Genomic DNA, 16,509 nt, shown 5'->3' with positions numbered 1-16,509 from the left:
TGAATAGCTGTGTGCCAGTCTGCAGTGAATCATCTCCTCCTGCATGGAGTGAATGGCTTTATAATTAAAAATCTCCATCCAGTGTTACAGAAAGGGGTTCCCTTTCTGAAATCACATGAATTGCAGCAAAACACGGGAACAATAAAAGCAGGCAAAACACAAGTGAGGTGAATGTTAAAACTAAATGTCCTGCTGTACAGGTCCCTCTACATTAGCAATTTCAAGTATACTTGTAGCAACTTCCCTTGAGTTCCTTGCGACCACCTGTATTATTGTGCTTTTTCATTACAGCACTTCTGTGCCAAACACATCAGTCGCTTCCCATCAGCAATGACCTTGGCGCTGTTTTCCCTTCACACTGTCACTGGCCGTGGTGGCGATTTCACATGGGCCGAGAAACTCCCTGGCAGCTGCAGCTGGGCAGGGACCAAGCGAGAGGCACCGCTGATGTGCCTCCCTCCGTGTGTTCACCGGGCTCTGGGAGGAGAATCTGCCCATCCCAGACACTCCCCAGGGAGTTGGTACCGCAGAACGGAACATGCTGGACATGGACAAGTCGGTGCTCTGTCGGCAGTGGCAGTTGCCCGCCAGGAAAGCTCCAGCTGCACCCCCTCATCACCCTTGGGAAATGTCTCTTTGGAAGCAACGTCCTCTCGCAGCGGCACAGCAGGAACAGAGAAACTGCCACGGACAGGCCCCATCCCACCCCCAGGATGTGCACCGCCCACAGCCGTCAGTGTCATGAAGGCACCGAGAGAACACCCACAACCACCAGCTCAGAGGCCAGCACCAAGGGAGCCGACTCCGTCTCACGGGATGGGATCTCAAGGAGCGAAGCATCCACGGCTCACGGCACCTGACCGTACGCTTGCTAAGGGCTTTGTAAAGGAGCCCCCGGCAGCGCCGTCTGTGGGGTGGGTCTGTACTTCGGGGGTGTCGGGTCTTTGGCCACCTGGGGAAACGGGAAGTCCCTGAGCTGGGCTGGGGCTGAAGGCCGGGGCTGTGCAGAGGGCGTGTGTGGCTCTGATGCGCTCTGGCCCCTGTGACATTACAATGGCTGAGCCACGGGGGGGACGCTTATAAGAGGTGGCAGCCGATAGCGCTGCCCAGTGCATCCTGAGCCAACGGTGAGTGCACACACCACGGGAGGGCGGCTGGGCTGGACGAGGGCCGGAGTAGAAACGCAGCCCCCGGCAGGGTGGGCTCTCACCCTGCAGCCAGGGCGCAGCTGCTTGCGGAAGCGCCTTTGGCAGGGCCCGGTGACGCCACCGCCAGGGCTGGGCGCAGGCCTTGCTGCCCCGCCGCTGCCTCGCCCCCTCTCTACCTGCCCCCAGGGGACGGCAGCCGCCCAGCCCCACCAACACCCTGCTCTCCTTGCCTCCTGCAGGCCATGGCTGTCACACAGTTGTTCATCCTGTTGGTGCAAAGCATCATCCGGTACCCACAGCTGGTTGTGACGAGCCGGACGAGGCCACACATGAGCGCATGCAGCTGTGTGCGGTGGAGCTGAGCCAGAGATGACTTGGCTGCTCCGGGAGGTGCAGGACCTGGAGCAGAGGACCCAGGAGCAGAGCGGCTTTGCCTGGCAAGCCCTGCTCTTTGCTGCCTTGCAGCAGCGGCAGTTCTGGGCCACTGCTGGACTCCTGGGCCTGCTCCTCGGTCTCTGCTGGTGGCTCAGGAAAAGGAGCCCCGAGGTGGACAGCGGCGGCCAAGAGGAGAGCTCCAGCAGCAACACAGAGCGGGAGGAGGAGCAGCGTGTTCAAGGATTTTACCAGGCTGTGGGTATCTCTAGGCTTGCTTTATAAACAGCTCAGAGCTGGGCCACCGCTCAGCGAGTGGCAACAGCTGACAAAAACAGTCTTGTATTCATAGGATTCTTCATAACATGCAGTACAATCCCAATTCATCATCAATTTCAAAAGTTGTGATGGTTTGACTCTGGCTAAATGCCAGGTATCCACCAAGTCGCTCTATCACTTCCCCCCCCTTCCCTTTGTTTTCTCAACAGGGTAAAGAGGGGAAAGAAGATAAACGAACCCTTGTGGGTGAAACAAAAGCAGTTTTAATATAAGCAAAGCGAAGCAAAAGTCCGCGCGCGGAAGCAAAAGCAAACAGATTTATTCTCTCCTTGCCACGGAGAGGCGCTGTCGGGCCTTCTCAGGAAGCGGGGCTCCCATACGCGGAGTGGGTGCCTCGGAGGACCAAGGGTGACCCCACCCCCTTCCTCCTTTCTCCCAGCTTTATACTGAGCAGATGTCACAGGGTCTGGAATATCCCTTTGGTCAGTCGGGGTCAGCTGTCCTGGCTGTGTCCCCTCCCAAGATCTTGCCCACCCCGTCCCACTGGGGGAAATATCAGAAAGAGCCTTGGTGCTGTGTGAGCACTGCTCAGCAGCAGCCACCACACCAGGGTGCTGCCAACACCCTGCAGCTCCCAGCACAAACCACAGCACCGTGGGGCTGCTGTAGGGGAAAACCGATTCCAGTTCAGCCAGAGCCAATACAAAAGTCCATTATATTCCACGAGTTCTTCTCGTTCCGCTCCGGTTCCTCTCCTGACACCACTGTTCACTGATGCAGTCTGCGGTCATCATGGTTACTTATCTTCAGTACTGTTCCTAGAGCACCTGTGCCGTATAAAACAATATCTATTTATTAATATTCCTGCTATTAATAATATCCTAAGAGAAAAAAGTTTTCTAAAGCTTATTCCTTTTACACAGCTGTTGTGGTTTAAGCCCTGCCGGGACCGGAGAGCATGTTGCCGTTGCCCCTCCCCACCCGCAGCCGGTCGGGCTGGAAGTGAGGCACAAACCCCGGGGTAAAATAAGAAGAAATTGAATACAACAGTGTGATAAACAATCTGAACAACAACAGTGGCAATTATAACAACAATGAACAGCAATAACAGTGAACAAGACAAAAGATATACAGAGAAATACCGCAAATGGTCACGGAACAGCTCCCAGCCACCAAGACCACCAAAGAGAAAGTAAAAAAGTTTTCTGCCCCCTGGACCTGACGTCAGCATGGTATGAATAACCTGGCTGGAGATCCCCCTCTCTCTCTGCTGGGGAAACTTAACCCTATCCTAGTTGAACCAGGACAACAGCAGGAGGACCCAGAGCAGCAGGAGGAAGAAAGCGAAGGAGAAGACCCCGCTGAGAGGGATGTGGCCATGGATTTTGCAAAGCGCATCCAGTGGAGAGTGCAGAACCCGGCCTACAGGAGCCAGGTGGTGGAGGAGCTGGCGGCCACCGTCGTCTGTGCCTTCCGAGAGCGCTTTTCAGATACTTTCCTCATGGTGCTGCAGCCACCGATTGGGGTGGGCAGTGCCTTTGAAGGTTGGAGTCCCTGCGAGGACGACGCTGTCTACTGCCTGCTCGTGCCCCAGAAGCGCCCCCGTGGGCACTCCTTCCACCTGGAGCTTTTCCACCTCTGCCTTGAAGACAGTTCTGATGCACCTCCTGACCACCATAGCCCCATCAGGAGGGATTTCCTGCCGTGGCTGGAGGACATCATGCAGTACCTGCGCCGCTGCCTGGAGAAGAAATGCCTCCTTCTTCTTTGGCAATGAGAAGGTGCCCAAGGAGATCATCTCGCTCCCAGCCTTCCAAATGGCCGAGCCCCTCAACCTCTTCCAGCGCCTGGAGCAGGATCCGGCCGCCCACGCCCAGGCACTGCGTCAGTTCCGTCAGCTGCGAGATCGACTCATAAGACTGCTGCTCTGTGGAGAGTGAAAGAGGTCTTCACGCTCAGAGCTGTGTCTGCGGGGCTCACAGCTGACAGCAGATGGTGACCTCCTCCCGGTAGCAGGCAAAAGAAAGGAGAAGGTGGCACAGAAAGGTCCTCTGGCTGGGCAGGGACCAAGCGAGAGGCACCGCTAATGTGCCTCCCTCCGTGTGTTCACCGGGGTCTGGGTGGAGAATGTTGCAAGGGGGGCGGCTTGTGACAGAGACTCCTGTTAGCCCCCGGACAGCGACTGCCCTCCTGCCTCGAGAGCGCCCATTGCCGCTGGGAGCTTTACCCTGTGCAACGTTGACAATAAATGGCTTGTCTGAACAAATGCTGCCTCTCTGAGAGTCTCTGCATCACGTTGTCAGGTAAGGCAAGCATAGGGAGCTGACTGCTCAGCTGCCGCAGGGTCAGGCAACATGTTGCAGAAGAGCTGATGCGGCGGGCTCTGGTTTCGCTGATTGTGGAACTAAGGCTCCCCGGCCGGTCTGTGCTCTGTGTTGGGGCCATCGCAATAAATGGTCACCCTCCACAGCTGTGCGCATTGCCTGTGTGCCGTAGGGAGCCTTAAGTGTCTTCCTCGGCAGCTGTACAGAATCCAAGCCCTCGGACACTGACAGCATTGCCCTTGGGCGACCCCAGTGGGCATCGCGCTGTCTAAGTGGGGAGCCCTTTGCACAGGGCACAAGTGCCACGACTGCAGAGAGGGGCTCTGGCTGCTCTGGCTCCCGCGCGAGAAGGAGACTCATTCCCCATCGTGGCAGGTGCCCCCACCCTGAGAGAGACGGGGCTTCCTGGCTCTTGAGACAGAGTGGCTGCTGATTCCCTTTTTGCGCCCTGTTCTCAGGTCTTTACGTTCCTTGGGGCCCTCAGCCAATGGGAGCCGGTATTGACCAGAGATCGGATCCAGCTTGGGTACAGACGGAGTCCCCTGGAGGGCCAGGTTGAGCTAGTGGCCCCGGAGCAGCATGCTGCTATCGAGGACTCGCCCTTTGGGTCAGGACGCTGCCCAAAGACACTCCTTGAGGTTGAGAGCCCTCCCTTCTTCAGGGAGTGATTAAGCGTTGTGGATTGCTGTTCAACCCTGGGCATTTCTCTAATTGGCTGTGCAGGAATAGTTTTCTTTTTTCCTCTCACAGACATTTGGATCTGCCATGTAAGAATAATTGCTGGAGTGCCACTCGGATGTATTTAAATTAACCAGAACAACCGGAGGGGAGGGATGAGCCACCCAGGTCCCTCCGGCCCTGCCACATCCTGGAGAGCGTCACGTGCCGGAGGTGCCCTTGCGTGACGGAGGAGGGCAGCGAGCCAAGGGGGCTGGGAAAAGCCCCAAAGCTGGTGATCTGGGGGCTGTCCCTTATCCCCTGGGGACACGCTGGTGTTCGCTGGGGACAGCAGCCCTACGAAACCTCTCTCGGGCTCTGCCCGAGGCCTCTCCAGCTCATCACAGTGATGGAGCCTCCTTTGACTGTCCAAGGGGACAGATCTGCCCTCTGTCTTGTTTCGAAAGGTAACTGACTGGTCACTGGGAGTACTGGGATGGGTTGGGGAGTACTGGGAGGTAATGGGGAAGCAGCTGGGAGGCACTGGGATATACTGGAGGGCACCAGAAGGGGACTGGAGACACTAGCAGGTAGTTGGGGGCTACTGGGAAGAGCTGGTGGTTTACTGGGAGAGACTGGGAGGTAACTGGGAGGGAGGTGGGGTGGGCGAGGTAACGGGGTGGTAATTGGGAGGTAACTGGGGGTGGCTGGGAACACTGGGCAGGCGCTGTGCCGACCCTGAGGGGTGCCGTGGCTACCCGGGGAGTGCTCCAGGCCGTGGGGGTGGGGGACGGCGCTGCCACTGTCACCGGGGCCGCCCTCACCTGGGTGCTGCGCGGTGAGTCCCCCTGAGCCCAAACCCCCCCTTTTCACCCCCAAACTGCCCTATGCTCCCAGATCCGTGTTTGACCCCCAAATGCCCCACTTTTCCCACATCATTCCCCCTTTGAACCCCAAACCCAGTTTTGGCCCCCAAATTCTTCAGTTTGACACCCAAAAATATTGCTGTTTGACCCACAAACCAGCCCCAAATCCATCTTGAATCCTAAAATCCCCCAGTTTCACCCCAAAATCTGCTCTGGCACACACAAAGCCTCCCAATTTCACCCCAAAATCCTCCTTGGACTCCAGAGTCCCCCATTTCTTCCCATAAATTTTGTACTTTGAAGGTCAGATCTCCTGCTTTCACCCCAGAACATCTCTTGGACTCCCAGTATCCACCATTTTGACTTCAAAATTTTCTCCAGTACACCCAAAACACCCCGATTCTTCCTGTCACTCCATGTGGCACCAAGAGAGGACACCACCGGTCCCTTCCTCTCGATCCTTGCCCCTGAGCGGGGGCAGCAGCCCATGCTGTGCTCATCAGCACCAGCTGTGGGCACAGCCCCTGTGCCAGGGAGTGACTCAGGAGGCGCTCAGAGTGTGGGGAGCCACCGCACGTCGTCCTTGCTGCGGGGCTGGGGTTGTCTGGGGAGCAGGGACTGGCTTTGTGGGGATGGGAGGGCACATCCCAGCAGCAGGGCTGAACTCTCCCTTGCTCGGGGGCTGAACAGGCTCTGGGGAAGCAGAGCAAAGCCCAGGGAATGGTCCCTCCTCAGAGGGAGGTTGCCTACAGGCTCCGTATCGCATCGCTGTGGGTCTGTCCTCCCCACACGTAGCCGTGCACCCTGAGGCTTCCCGGGGCAGCTGTTCCCTCAGGGTCAAGTGGGGAAGGGTGACACCAAGGGCTCTGAGCCTGCCACACATCTGTCACTGTCACTCTCGGTGGCTTTTGTCGCTGTCACAAAGCTGGGCTTGGGCTCTTAACTTGGAGTCCCTGGAGCCACTGGCCGCTGTGTCCTTTCTGGGGCTGCGGGTGGGGCTCCTCGGGCTGTGTCTGTAAGGGACAGCCGTCTGTAAGGGGCATTGGTGACTTTCGCGGATGAAAGTATTGACACGGTAATGATTTAGGAAAATAATCTAGATTTATTAATAACTAACAACTATTTGTCAACACAAAATTACTCAGAAAGAAAAGCGACTTATTCAGGTTCTAAAATGACAAGATTCACTCTAACTTACTTAACGGTACCTTAATTTATACACATATGTACATGCGCATACACAAACCAGACATATACATACAGAAACAAAGGGGTTTGGGTTCGGTAAAATGAACACAAAAGGGACAAGCACACAGGAACAAGGGCAAGGGTACGTACCCACACACACACGCACCAATAAACAGGTGCAAGAGAAGCTGCCTCAAAGGAAATTTCCCTCTCGAGTTTAGAGCAAATACTCCCAATGCCTTGGCATTCCTCAACGGGCGATAATTGAGACTCGAGCGGGGGGACTTCGCCCTGGCCTTCCGTCTGGAGCAGACGACACCTTAAGGGTTTTGGTACCCGAGAGGCGTCCCAGCTCAGGGGAGATGCTGGTCACAGGCCGCTGCGATCCAGGAGAGCTCAAAGGGCCTCTCTGGTGGTCGCAGTTTATAGGATCCAAGATAATTGACTTTTGTCAAATGCCATCTGGTGCCTTCCGGCAGTTGCACAAGAATTTGATGACCATGCAACCCTGTTACTGTTCCATCTGACCCCATCCCAGGCACAGGGGTGCCAGGCCATCAGGAGATGATGGGCCATTATAACCTTCTCCAAGCAACTGGGGGGGCAGGAGCCAGGCTCCTCAGGGTTATCAGTCCTTATCTCCACAGATTGGTGGATGGCTCGGGGGAATGTGGATGGAATCACACCTGGCACCAAGCAGCCCAACAAGGAGGGCAGGGAGGGGTAAGAATGGCACCACCACAGTGACCTGTCAGTGGTGCCACCACATGGGCATCTTGTCATAGCCCAGAGCCCGGCTCAGGTCAGCCCTGCAGCGCTCCCGTCCAAGCTTGCCCACCCTTGGCCTGAGATGGCCAAATCCAGCAGGAACACTGGAGCCACTGGCCCCGGTTGCCATCCCAGTCCCTCTGTCTGTCCCTTCACGCCGTGCGTGGCTATGCCGTGTTCTGTAGGCCGTGAGCCCGGTGCCGGGGGCAGAGGTGACGCGGCCGTGTGGATCTGCGGGGCGGTTTTCCTGGGGGGAGGCAGCCCTTGGAGGGGCCGTGCTGCGGCCAGTCCCTACGGCAGGGGACAGCCTGCCCAGGGTGGCTGGTGGGTTGGTGGCCTGGGGCTACGTGTCAGAGCCAGGTGTCAAGTGGGGTCCACCAGCTCCCTGGAGCCGAGTCCCCACGGGGCAGAGCCCCCTGCCACGGTGAGGAAAGGCTGGGTGTAAGAGTCGGTCAGAAGATCAGCATTGTCTCAACACTGTCATCAGGGACATGGACAGTGAGGTACCTGACAACGGCCTGCTTGGCCTTGCGATCCCTGGAGTGGGATGTGGTGCCAAGGCTCCCGAGAGCACAACTGTGTGGCACAGCGAGTGCTGGGCTGTTCCCCTGAGCGCTGACCGGGCGGTGCAGGCGGCGCTGGGCTGTTCCCCTGAGCGCTGACCGGGCGGTGCAGGCGGCGCTGGGCTGTTCCCCTGAGCGCTGACCGGGCGGTGCAGGCGGCGCTGGGCTGTTCCCCTGAGCGCTGACCGGGCGGTGCAGGCGGTGCTGGGCTGTTCCCCTGAGCGCTGACCGGGCGGTGCAGGCGGTGCTGGGCTGTTGTTCAGTGCCTGGGCCCAGCCGGAGCTGTTAGAGATAACCGCAGAGCCACTGTCAGAAAAGATGGATCGCAACTGTTGCCATAACATCGATGAAGAAACCATGAACCTTAGACGAACTCTGCTTCATTATAATCCCAAAACGCCCCTCCTGGTGGAAGGCTGCCCACCTCCAAGACTGACCACGCCTCAGACGCCCCTCCCTGTGCATGTGCGATGGCCTCGCTCGAGAAGGGCGGAGACCCCCGAGGCAGAGGAGGAGCAAGGTCTGTTACTGAGCATAAAAGGATGACTTCTGGACAACGAAAACTGGAAGCTTCCCCACCAAGGACCACGACGATCGACGACGCAGCGTCGGCTGGACCCGGGACCGTTAGGACGTCGTGAGATCAGCGGTGGTAGCTATAACCTCTCTCTCCCTCCTCGCTCTAAAACTTTACTTTACTTCTCTCTTTCACCCATCTCTATCGCGTGCCACTTCACGGGCAACACAATAAAGTTTCACTGGTTTATTACTGCTATCCCCTTTGGTGTCGGTCACCTTAATTTCGCACTTTCGAGATCGTGCAAACGAACCGTCACGAGTCCACCGAGTGGACCGTGACACACCCCCCGTTAACTTTTGGAGCTGGTGGGCGCTTGAATTTCCTCCTCCAGCAGCTTCTCATCCGCTGGATCCAGGAGCACTGTGCGGGGGGGACACAGGGAAATTTGGCTCCCCTCTCCCGCTGTTGGGGTCTCCCCACAATTTTGGGGTTCCCCACAGGGTTGGAGTGTCCCCTCCTTAATTCTGGTGCTCCCCCAAACCCTACTGGCAGCTCAGCCCCTTGAGGGAGTGCCCGGGGTCCCCTAGGGGCACCCCCCAGCACCCCCGCCCTGCCAAATCTGGGGTGTCCCCCCCCAAACTCGGGGTGTCCCCGGCCCCCCACCGCCGGGGTCGATGCGGTAGGTGTCAGGGTTGATGAGGTCGATGGTGACGCCCAGGTCGGGCTCCGTCAGCAGGTCGTGTTTGTGCTGCTTCTCCAGCGACGTCGCCTTGTACTGCACAAATCTGGGCGGGGCACGTTCAGGCACCCCAAAGCACCCCCCAAAAACCCAAAAGCTCCCAACCCCCGCCCAAAGCACCCCCAAACCCCCAAAACACCCACCAAAACCCCTCAAACCTCCCCCAAATACTCCCCCAAACCACCTACCCCCCTCAAAACCATCAACCCACCCCAAACTCCCCCCCAAAACCCTCAAACCTCTCCAAAACACCCCCAAGAGCCACCAAACCCCAAACATTCCTTCAAAACACTCAAACCTCCCCAAAACACCCCCCAAAACTCAAAAACCACCCAAATCCCCTCAAAACATCCCCCAAAACCTCGAATCCCCCCAAAATACCCCCAAGCCCCAAAACACCCGCCAGAAAACCTCACACCTCCCCCAAACACCCCCCAAAACACCCAACACCCCCAAAACACCCGCCAAAAAACCTCAAGCCACGCCAAAACACCCCCAAAAACCACCACCCCCCCAACAACACTTCCCAAAACACCCCCCGAAAAACACCACCCCCCCCCCACCAAATCAAGGGGGGGTCAACCACCCCAGCCACCCTCCCCAAGCCCCTCCTCTAGCCCTGAAGGAGCATCCAAAGCCCCCCAGACCCCCCGAAAATCTCCCCCTGCCCCCCCTTTTGTGTTCTGGAGCCAGAGAGAACCCTGACACCGCCCCCCCCCCGCCAAACCTCCCTCAGCCCCGTCTGTGCTGCACAAACCGGGGGGAACCCCCCAAAACGCCCGCAGCCCCCCTCTGTGGCCCGAAGTGGGGCACACCGGGGTTATTTCGGGGGCCCGTACCGGCTCTGGCCGAAGGGGTAAGCGATGAACTTGGGGGCCAAGGGGACGATTCGGCCCTTGCGCGCCGCCGTCGCGCGCCGCCGCTCGGGGCCGGGCCCGCGGCCGGGACTGCGCCCCCGTCACGTGACGCCGGAGCGGCTCTGGCGAGAAGCTGCGGCTGGAGCGGGACCGGGAGCGGGGCCCGGGCGGGCCGAGGCCGCGGGCGACAGCGGGGCCGGGGCCGAGAGCGGAGCGGGGTAAGGAGGCGGCGGCGGCGGGGTCCCCCCGGGAGATCGGCCTCTCCCGCGGAGCCACCGGGACCCTCCCGCCGGGGCCAGATGTGGGGTTTAGGCCTCTGGCGAGGGGCTGCCCGGGGCGGCCTGTGTCCCCTCCCCCGCCGGGACACCCCCATATTACCCGCCCGGACCCCCTTTTCCAGCCCCCGGGCCCTCCCAGAACACCCCCAGGCCCCCTCGGGACCCCCCCAGACCCCCCTGCCTGCCTCTGGGGACATCCCTGCGTCTCCCTGCCTGTCCCCCCCCAGCAACCCCCGGGACACCCCCATATTTCATGTCCGGGTCCCGCCGAACGACCCCAGGCCCCTTCGTGACACCCCCAGACCCCCCTGCCCAGCCCCCAGCAGCCCCCAGGACACCCCCGGCGCCCCCTGCCCGTCCCCCCGGGACACCCCCATTTCCCACCCCCAGACCCCCCAGCGCCACCACGTCGGAGAGCGAGGACGAGAGCGAGCACAGCAGCGAGGCTGAGGAGGCTGAGGAGAACGAGGTGAGGCTGAAGGCTACAGCTAACGTGGGGGGGGGGGGTGCTCTTTGTCACACGTCGACCGCCCCCGCCCCCAACTCCCCAGGCCGAGGAGGAACGCACCAGTGCCGCTGGCAGCGAGAAGGAGGAAGCTGACGAGGAGGAGGAGGAGTATGACGAGGAGGAGGAGGAGGAGGAAGATGACAACCGAGCAGCCAAGAAGCCACGCCATGGCGGCTTCATCCTGGATGAGGCCGGTGAGCTGGGGGAGCCATGGGGGTTTTTGGGGGGGTTGCTCCTGCCCCCCCACCCCGTCCTCACGTACCTCCCTGACCCCCCCAGATGTGGATGACAAGTATGAGGGCGAGGACATCCTGGAGGAAGGTGAGGAGAGTCCCCACGCTGCTTTGGGGGCCCCCCTGGGGCTCTGTGGGGGGCCCTCCGTCCAGGCCTTTGTGGCCCCCTCTCTGGCTCCCTTCCCCATCCTGGAGGCCGGAGGAAGAGGATGGAAGCGCAGCCCCGCAGTGGTGCAACTCTGGGGGGGCCAACCCCTGCCCTCCAGCTCTTACGCCCCCTGCCAGGCCCCTTGCCCCCTCCAAAACTCACCACTTGAGGGGGGGTGGGAGGGATGGCGCGTCTGTCTGTCTGTCCCTCCCTCCCGGTGTCCGTTCTCTCAGCACATCTCATCCGCGCTCGCCTGGGGGTTTTATTTTGCTTTTATTCCCCCCCACTGCCCTTCCTCCCCTCCCCGTGCCACTCTCTGAATTTTGATCCCTTCCCCTTTGTTCCCACTCACCCGCGGGTGGTTTTGCCGCTATTATTTGCCACCGATCCCGGTGCCGGGTGGCGCTTTGGGGGTGCCGTCGGCAGCTCTCGGTGCAGGTCCCAGAGCCCACCCCTGGGTTTCCCCGGCCCTGCCTGGGTCAGGCAGCCGGGCACCGCCGGGCGCGCTCGTGGCAGCGGAGGTGAGCTGTGCGGGGAAGCGTCCCCCCGGGGCAGACGTGGGGCGGGTCAAGGGGCTCGGGGAGCTGGAGGGTGTCCTTCGCCAGGGGCCTGGGCATTTCTTCCTCCCCCTCCCCTCGCCGCGACAGCGAGTGACTGGGGCCTTTCTCACTTCTGCAGCACGTGACGCCCTTGGAAGCTCCAGCAACCAGCAAGTGGGAGCAGCTCCTCATCGTCAGCTCCGCCCAACCGGCTGCAGCACGTGCACGTGGCCGCGGAGACAGAGCAGATCTGCCCCATCTGCCAGGACGCCGCACGTGACAGCGTTTATGTGATACCCTGTGGGCACCGGTTCTGCCTGGGCCGCATCCTGCAGTGGGTAGATGTGGAGGCAGAGTGCCCCTCTGCAGAGGACCGTTAGAGAAGTTGCGGTTTCCTCTTCTAGATGACGATGACCTAAGCTGTGGCAGTGGGAGAGGCCCAGAAGAGCGGGAGGGCGCCCTCCGCGGGGGTCCCGGCTGCCCCCCATCTGCTCCTGTCCCGGCAGAGCAGGAGCAGCCCCAGGAGGAGCCGGGGCAGGCGGCGGTGGCAGGTCCCTCTGCCCAGGGCCGCAGCTGCAGCCCCTCCGCTCCCGGCCGGGGCAGGGACCGCTCAACTGGGGGTTCCCGGCGCCCCCCGAATAGGAGGGTCCCCAGGACTCTCCCCAGCCCTCCAACAGGCCGTCCCGCCGACGGCACTAGCAGGGCTGCTGCAAGTCTTTATTCCATCAATAAATTACTGTTTCTCTGACCCCGTCTCTGGGTGCTGCTTTCTCCCCACTCTTCCGGTGACTTTCCCTCTCCCCTGCGCCCCACTCTGGTGGCCCCGGCATGCTGGGGGGCACGGCCAGGCGCCCCCAGAGCCCCCGGAGCCCCCGGAGCCCCAGGCCCATGTCTGTGGTGCCTCCTCCTGCAGAAAACCCTGCTCCAGCCGCCCACCCACTACGCAGCAGGTGCCGAGAGCAGAGCGGGCACGAGGGGAAGCTGGTTTTCCTGCAGGTCTGATGGGGACCTGAAAATTGCTGGAAAAATCAAAAATATGTATGTCATGGCTTACATGGGTTACTGTATGTTCTCGTCTCTCCAGTCTGAAAGCAGCAGACACGAGACAGTTTGCAAGAACTCGGCAAGGACCTGGCACAAGTTCCCATTTCCTCCATAGAGAGCCCTCATTCAGTGAACGTACCTGTTTGATCACAATTTACACCCAAAAAATACACCCCACCTTAGAACGCTGTGGGCCTGCAAAGCTCTCCTGTCCCGGTGCCGTTTCTCCTAAGCGCACAGACATGCAGATGGGTCCGCAGTTGAGGCGGGACCGTTCCCCTCTTACAAGGCAGCTTTAAATGAGAACAGTGTGCAGAATGAGGCTGTTGGTGCTGCTCTGGAGGGGAGAAATCTTTTCCGGTAGCTCCGTGATGCACGGAATACTGCAAGTTTGCAGAGAGACGTTCCTTTCCCTTGTGCACAAAAACGCTCCCAGGACCTCCAAACAGCATGAGTAAATGGGCCTGGCTACCCTCTTACAGAGCAAGTCCAGACCCACTCCTTGGCCAGCTGTGATGGTTTGACTCTGGCTAAATGCCAGGTATCCACCAAGTTGCTCTATCACTTCCCCCCCCCTTCGCTTTGTTTTCTCAACAGGGCAAAGAGGGGAAAGAAGATAAACGAACCCTTGTGGGTGAAACAAAAGCAGTTTTAATATAAGCAAAGCCAAGCAAAGGTCCGCGCGCGGAAGCAAAAGCAAACAGATTTATTCTCTCCTTGCCACGGAGAGGCGCTGTGGGGCCTTCTCAGGAAGCGGGGCTCCCATACGCGGAGTGGGTGCCTCGGAGGAACAAGGGTGACCCCCCCTTCCTCCTTTCTCCCAGCTTTATGCTGAGCAGACGTCACAGGGTCTGGAATATCCCTTTGGTCAGTCGGGGTCGGCTGTCCTGGCTGTGTCCCCTCCCGAGATCTCGCCCACCCCGTCCCACTGGGGGAAATATCAGAAAGAGCCTTGGTGCTGTGTAAGCCCTGCTCAGCAGCAGCCACCACACCAGGGTGCTGCCAACACCCTGCAGCTCCCAGCACAAACCACAGCACCGTGGGGCTGCTGTAGGGGAAAACCGATTCCAGTTCAGCCAGAGCCAATACAGTCTCCACCCCTTATTCCATACCATTTACGTTATGCCCAGGTCCCACATAATATTCATTTATCCGTTCCATAAGCTTTCTTCACTCCTTCAGATGTTCAGTGTCTTGGCTTCCATCTGTCAAGATAGATGCTCAGGACAGAAGTATGCTTGACCGTTGGACTCCAGCACCGGCTAGGTTTGGGTCGTCATTGCACGTATCTGGTTCACTCGTCATCGTTCCTACTTCCTCCATCACTTCCTGCAACATACAACTCACCCCACAGATTACTTTCCCCCCAAGGTTAAATGTCCTTGAGGCACACACTGAGTAGTCCCATCCTCCCGCATTACCCACCAAGTACATCCAGTCCCTGAGCAAAGACAATCCCGCGAGTGGGCTTGCCTTTTCCCAAGGGAGGAGCGATCCACACTGCCTTCCCCAGCCACCTCCCTGTGTGTGCTACGGGGACCTTATCTCCTCCCACAGGATGAAGGGGGTTTCTTTGGGCAGGACCAGGACGGGTAACAGATCCTCTGCTGTTCATTAGCCAAGTGGCTTCTGCTAAATTTATATCCCAGTGCTTCCATCCCCCATTGTCCAATGCTCTCAACATAGTCTTCAACAGTCCATTAGATCTTTCAATCTTTCCAGACGCTTGTGGGTAATAAGGGATGTGACACACCCACTCAATGCCGTGTTTCTTTGCCCAGGAGTTTATAAGATTATTTCGAAAATGGGTCCCGTTGTCTGACTCGATTCTTTCAGGAGTACCATGTCGCCATAAAATTTGCCTTTCAAGACCCAAGATGGTATTTCGGGCAGTGGCATGATTTGCAGGGTACGTTTCTAGCCAACCCGTAGTTGCTTCTACCATGGTGAGTCTGTAGCGCTTGCCTTGGCGTGTTCGTGGCAGTGGTCCAATAGAGTCAATCTGCCAGGCCTCACCGTATTGAAAACTCAGCCATCGCCCTCTGTTCCAGGGAGACTTTACTCGTGTGGCTCGCTTGATTGCAGCACATGTGTCACATTCGTGAGTGACCTGTGAGATGGCCTCCATGGTCAGGTCCACCCCTCGATCACGAGCCCATCTGTACGTTGCATCTCTGCCGAGATGCCCTGATGTTTCATGGGCCCATCGAGCTACAAACAGCTCACCCTTACGCTCCCAGTCCAGGTCCAGCCGAGCTACTTCAATTTTGGCAGCTTTGTCTGCTTGCTCATTGTTTTGATGTTCTTCAGCGGCACGCCTTTTGGGCACATGAGCATCTACAGGAGGTACCTTTAGAGCCACGTTTTCCACTCGGGCAGCGATGTCCTGCCACAGTGCAGCAGCCCAGATGGGTTTACCTCTGCGCTGCCAATTGGTCTTCTTCCACTCCTGTAGCCACCCCCACAGGGCGTTAGCCACCATCCAGGAGTCCGTGTAGAGATATAATACTGGCCACTTTTCCCGTTCAGCAATCTTTAGGGCAAGTTGGATCGCTTTTACTTCTGCGAACTGACTTGACTCTCCTTCTCCTTCAGTGGCCTCAACGACTTGTCTTGTGGGACTCCACACAGCAGCTTTCCCCTTCCGATGGCTTCCTACCACACGACAGGATCCATCAGTAAAGAGAGCATAACGCCTCTCATCTCTGGTAACTCGTTATATGGCGGTGCCTCTTGGGCACGAGCCACCTCCTCAGGCCGCCCTCCAAAATCTCTACCTTCTGGCCAGTCCACGATCTCTTCCAGGATCCCTGGATGGCTGGGTTTCCCCAGTCGAGCCCGTTGCGTGATTAACGCGACCCATTTACTCCAGGTAGCCCTGGTTGCATGGTGTGTGGAAGGGATGTTTCCTGTGAACACCCAATGGAATACAGGCAGCCGTGGTGCCAAGAGGAGCTGTGCTTCTGTACCAACAACTTCTGAAGCAGCTCGAATCCCCTCATATGCTGCCAGTATCTCCTTTTCAGTCGGAGTGTAGTGGGCTTCTGATCCTCGATATCCCCGGCTCCAAAATCCTAATGGTCGACCTCGAGTTTCACCTGGTATCTTCTGCCAGAGGCTCCATGTGAGTCCGTGCTCCCCAGTTGATGTGTAAAGTATATTTTGCACAGCTGGTCCTGTCCGAACAGGCCCAAGAGCTACCGCCCGAGCTATCTCCTGTTTGATGTGCTCAAAGGCTTGTTGCTGCTCAGGACCCCACTGAAAATTGTTCTTCTTGCGGGTCACTTGATAGAGAGGGCTCACAAGCTGACTGTAACCTGGAATATGCATCCTCCAAAATCCCACAAGTCCTAGGAAAGCTTGTGTTTCCTTCTTGTTGGTCGGTGGAGACATAGTTGCTATCTTGTTGACAACATCCAATGGCACATGACGGCGTCCCTCTTGCCATTTTATTCCCAAGAACTGAATTTCTCGTGCT

The 16,509-nt window shown here is 58.5% G+C and overlaps 1 protein-coding gene, 1 long non-coding RNA gene and 1 pseudogene across 5 annotated transcripts; 2 read left to right on the top strand and 1 right to left on the bottom strand.

The window, feature by feature from the left end:
• The first annotated feature begins 1,328 nt into the window (after window positions 1-1,328).
• On the top strand, window positions 1,329-3,576 carry LOC141974066 (uncharacterized; annotated as a pseudogene).
• Window positions 3,577-6,748: 3,172 nt separating this feature from the next.
• Window positions 6,749-10,362, bottom strand: LOC141974156 (uncharacterized). Of its 2 annotated transcripts, XR_012635698.1 has the most exons (4): window positions 10,264-10,362; window positions 9,349-9,470; window positions 8,590-9,105; window positions 6,749-8,471 (listed from the first exon to the last, which is right to left on the bottom strand). It is a non-coding gene; the product is annotated as an uncharacterized LOC141974156 (long non-coding RNA). The 2 variants fall into 2 exon arrangements; XR_012635697.1 differs by having other exon boundaries at window positions 8,590-9,470.
• Window positions 10,270-12,726, top strand: LOC141974155 (uncharacterized). 3 transcript variants are annotated; one of them, XM_074933491.1, is made up of 6 exons: window positions 10,270-10,499; window positions 10,950-11,028; window positions 11,111-11,261; window positions 11,347-11,388; window positions 11,875-11,969; window positions 12,127-12,726. In XM_074933491.1, the coding sequence occupies exons 1-6, from the start codon at window positions 10,288-10,290 to the stop codon at window positions 12,265-12,267; spliced, it is 720 nt and encodes a 239-aa protein (XP_074789592.1). In that variant the 5' UTR covers window positions 10,270-10,287; the 3' UTR covers window positions 12,268-12,726. The 3 variants fall into 3 exon arrangements, with proteins under 3 accessions (XP_074789592.1, XP_074789593.1, XP_074789591.1); XM_074933492.1 differs by lacking the exon at window positions 11,875-11,969; XM_074933490.1 differs by lacking the exons at window positions 11,875-11,969; window positions 12,127-12,726 and having other exon boundaries at window positions 11,347-11,866.
• Window positions 12,727-16,509: the final 3,783 nt, after the last annotated feature.

The sequence above is a fragment of the Athene noctua genome, unplaced genomic scaffold, assembly GCF_965140245.1.
Source record: "Athene noctua unplaced genomic scaffold, bAthNoc1.hap1.1 HAP1_HAP1_scaffold_31, whole genome shotgun sequence".
Lineage (NCBI taxonomy): Eukaryota > Metazoa > Chordata > Aves > Strigiformes > Strigidae > Athene > Athene noctua.
Note: the sequence above shows the minus strand (reverse complement) of the source record. Positions and strands in the feature narration are given on the sequence as shown.

Coding starts and splice junctions, on each gene's coding strand:
- LOC141974155 (XM_074933490.1), top strand. CDS start 10,288: ATGAACTTGGGGGCCAAGGGGACGATTCGGCCCTTGCGCGCCGCCGTC. Junction 10,500..10,949: donor GGGGCCGAGAGCGGAGCGGG/GTAAGGAGGCGG, acceptor TCCCACCCCCAG/ACCCCCCAGCGCCACCACGT. Junction 11,262..11,346: donor CTTCATCCTGGATGAGGCCG/GTGAGCTGGGGG, acceptor TGACCCCCCCAG/ATGTGGATGACAAGTATGAG.